Genomic DNA, 2,893 nt, shown 5'->3' with positions numbered 1-2,893 from the left:
TTTTTTTTTTTTTTTTTTTTTTTTTCCGCTAATTTCTAACATCTCTTTTCAATGACCGCCGCAGTAAATCCAAAATTTTCCAGTTTGATTATTGAAATGTGGTTTGGATGGCATTCTTCATTGTGGAATTGCTTTTCTGAAAGAGTCAAGGTATTTGCATTTAACTAGGTTCTCTCTCATTTTTTTTTGTTAAAAGTTAACTGGTTTACATCTATAGAGTTTGTGTTCCTGCAGAGTTATCCCTGGTTAAAGGGATCAGTTTATGATTTGTTCCCCACAAGAATACAAAATTTAGGTTTCATCCTGTAAGATATTTTTTCTTCTTTAATTTTTTCCTTGAAATTACAATAAGAAAAATCACTTACAATTTTTTATAATTATGACTGTTGTAAGTTTATTCTCTGCAACAGCCAAGGTGATTTTCGAATAAAGGACTTTGATGTGAACTGCTTGAAACTTAGAGTGATGTCCAGAGCTCTTTGGCAAGATTCCCCTCTACAAGATAGTTTAACTAACGTTCTCTTATCTTCAGCCAATTGCCTATTTAGACAGGTACATACTTTAGGTCTAATGATTTAATTTTTATTTTTATTTTTATTTTTTTGGTTTTGCTGCTTGTGTAACTTTGCTCATCTCTTCTTGAATTGGTATAGATCCTTCTTGTACATGAAAAACATTTTGATAAAGATGTATTTGCAACGCTCAAATCAATTTTATCCGAATTGACAAGTCGTGATGCAAGGGTAAGCATTCCTTCATCAACTTAATTTTTATTGGCATTATTTTGATGTAAGCATAAGATGCAGTAGTTTACTGTTGCAACTTGATGCTCGTGCCTGGGACTCTCTGTGGAAGTTTCAACATTTTTTGTGTTGCGTTCTTTTGTTTACTCACTGTTCTATAGTATTAATTCAAGGCACACAGAATTTCTTCTTTCTTCCATCTTATATCTATTTTTCATTATGCTTTTTAGGACCTAGAGTCATTAATACACATTGGTGTATGGTTACATTCTTCTTGTAATTTTTGTTTTCTCAAAAGGTTTGATGATTTTTTAATTACATTTGATACCCCACCCTAATTGCTTTTACATTTAAACTTTTCTCTATTTTAAAATTTCCCTTATTATGGTGCATGTCTTGCAATAACTTGAGGTTAATATTTTTTTGATAAATTCTGGGCTGTATTGATTATTTATGAATCCTCCTTTATGAATATTGTGCTGACTACAGCCTGAAGAGCTGCAAACTTTGAGATCATTGATTTTGTCTTCAAACCATGCCCCGTTTTCTTCACTTATGGAGCCTGTTATACAACCGCTGCTTGAAGAACTATATATGGGACGCTCATCAAATGGTATGCATTTATTTATGCTGCTTTTTTATGTTACCCATTTTAGTCATTTTTTAATCATGCATATTGCCAGCAGCCTTCTCTTGACAATAATAATTTTAAGATGAAATTAAATAATGTTCATCAGGTATTTATACAGACTTTTGTTTCCTTGGCCAAGCATGGGTTCATATTGGGATACTACGCTTCCATCTTTTAGTAAACCCAGATGGACATGATCCTGTTGTGAAGAATGCTTTGAAGTATTCATGGATACTACAGAGGAAGTCCCTTCTTGAACTTGAGAAAAAGGTTCTTTCTTCTTTTTGTTTTCTAGTTTATGAAACATGCTTCAATTTTTAAATTCCTTGGTATATCATGGTGACCTTCTCTGTTGAGAATGAAAAGAAACATATAATTCATAGTTCAGTGAGTTGATTTTTTTTAACTTTGCTTAAATCAAAAACTCTTTGCCATGATAAAAGCCTCTAGAAATGTATGCTTTGTGTTTTAAAGTTGTGTGCATAGAGCTGGCAGATGGCTGTACTGATAGGTTTCTTCTCATTTTTAACTGTCAGGTACGCCAAGAATGCGAGTATCTATCTCGACAAAGCAGTGTCATAGTGGATGAGAAAATTAGAGGATTTCAAGAGAAGTTGGAGATGGAAGAGAAACGAGCACGAACTAAGGTAATACTTAAATACTTTAAAACTAGTGTTTAGGGTGTATGATTGATCAGTTGTCAAACACAAAATTCTATGTTTGGAAATTAGAATTTTCTTTTATGTATAACTGTTTTTTATGCATCATTTTTATTTTTTCATCTAATCAATAATACCTTTGAATTTAGCTTTCTAATAAACTATGTTGATGTTGATGGCTTGCTTCTCCTTGCTTGAACTCTTTTATGTCCATTTTCTGAAGGTTTTCTTGCCATTCTACTTCTCGGGTCTATCTCGCTGAAATTTTATCAAGAAAGTTAAGTTATTTTTAACTAATCGTGTTGCTCTCAGGTTGTCTTTCGCCCAGAACCTTCAAAATATAAAAAGCTGAAAGTAGCATGTTGTAATTTTAATGAGCTTGTTGTATCTTGCTCCTCGCTGCTAAATAATCTCAGATGCCATGCAGATATTGATACTATGATTGAGATGGCAAATAACTGGCAGGTGAGGCATACTTTTACTCAGCTTCGTGAACTTGTTTGTTCGTTTATGCATTATCTTATTCTTTTGGATTTACGAATTTTCAGGCCACTTCAAAATCCTTTATTAATAGATTGTCAGAAGATTTTTCAGAGTACATAGACTTTGTTCAACCAATTCAGGTTGCTGTGTATGAAATGAAGCTTGGCCTGTCATTGGTCATATCCGGTATCGTGGAAAGAGAATATATGAAGAAGATTGGGATAACTAACATAGATAGTATTTTGGTAAGTTTATAATGCTAGTTTATGTATAGTTTTGCTTATTTGAAAGAGCATTTCATAGTTGTCATTTCAAGTTGAGCCAAACATTTGTCTGAACCATTGGTTGGTTTTCTAAATCCACTTCTTTTTTTTTTT

At 32.6% G+C, this 2,893-nt stretch overlaps 1 protein-coding gene across 1 annotated transcript; it reads left to right on the top strand.

Moving 5' to 3' along the window:
* Window positions 1-51: 51 nt before the first annotated feature.
* Window positions 52-2,761, top strand: LOC110035447 (midasin-like; the record flags this gene model as incomplete). The annotated part of the gene is made up of 9 exons (XM_020739677.1): window positions 52-150; window positions 235-305; window positions 411-552; window positions 654-743; window positions 1,233-1,356; window positions 1,481-1,644; window positions 1,911-2,021; window positions 2,346-2,498; window positions 2,582-2,761. Coding segments are annotated over exons 1-9 (1,134 nt in total), but the record flags the coding sequence as incomplete, so codon positions are not given.
* Window positions 2,762-2,893: the final 132 nt, after the last annotated feature.

The sequence above is a fragment of the Phalaenopsis equestris genome, unplaced genomic scaffold (genome assembly GCF_001263595.1).
Source record: "Phalaenopsis equestris unplaced genomic scaffold, ASM126359v1 Scaffold197746, whole genome shotgun sequence".
Taxonomy (NCBI): Eukaryota; Viridiplantae; Streptophyta; class Magnoliopsida; order Asparagales; family Orchidaceae; genus Phalaenopsis; species Phalaenopsis equestris.
Note: the sequence above shows the minus strand (reverse complement) of the source record. Positions and strands in the feature narration are given on the sequence as shown.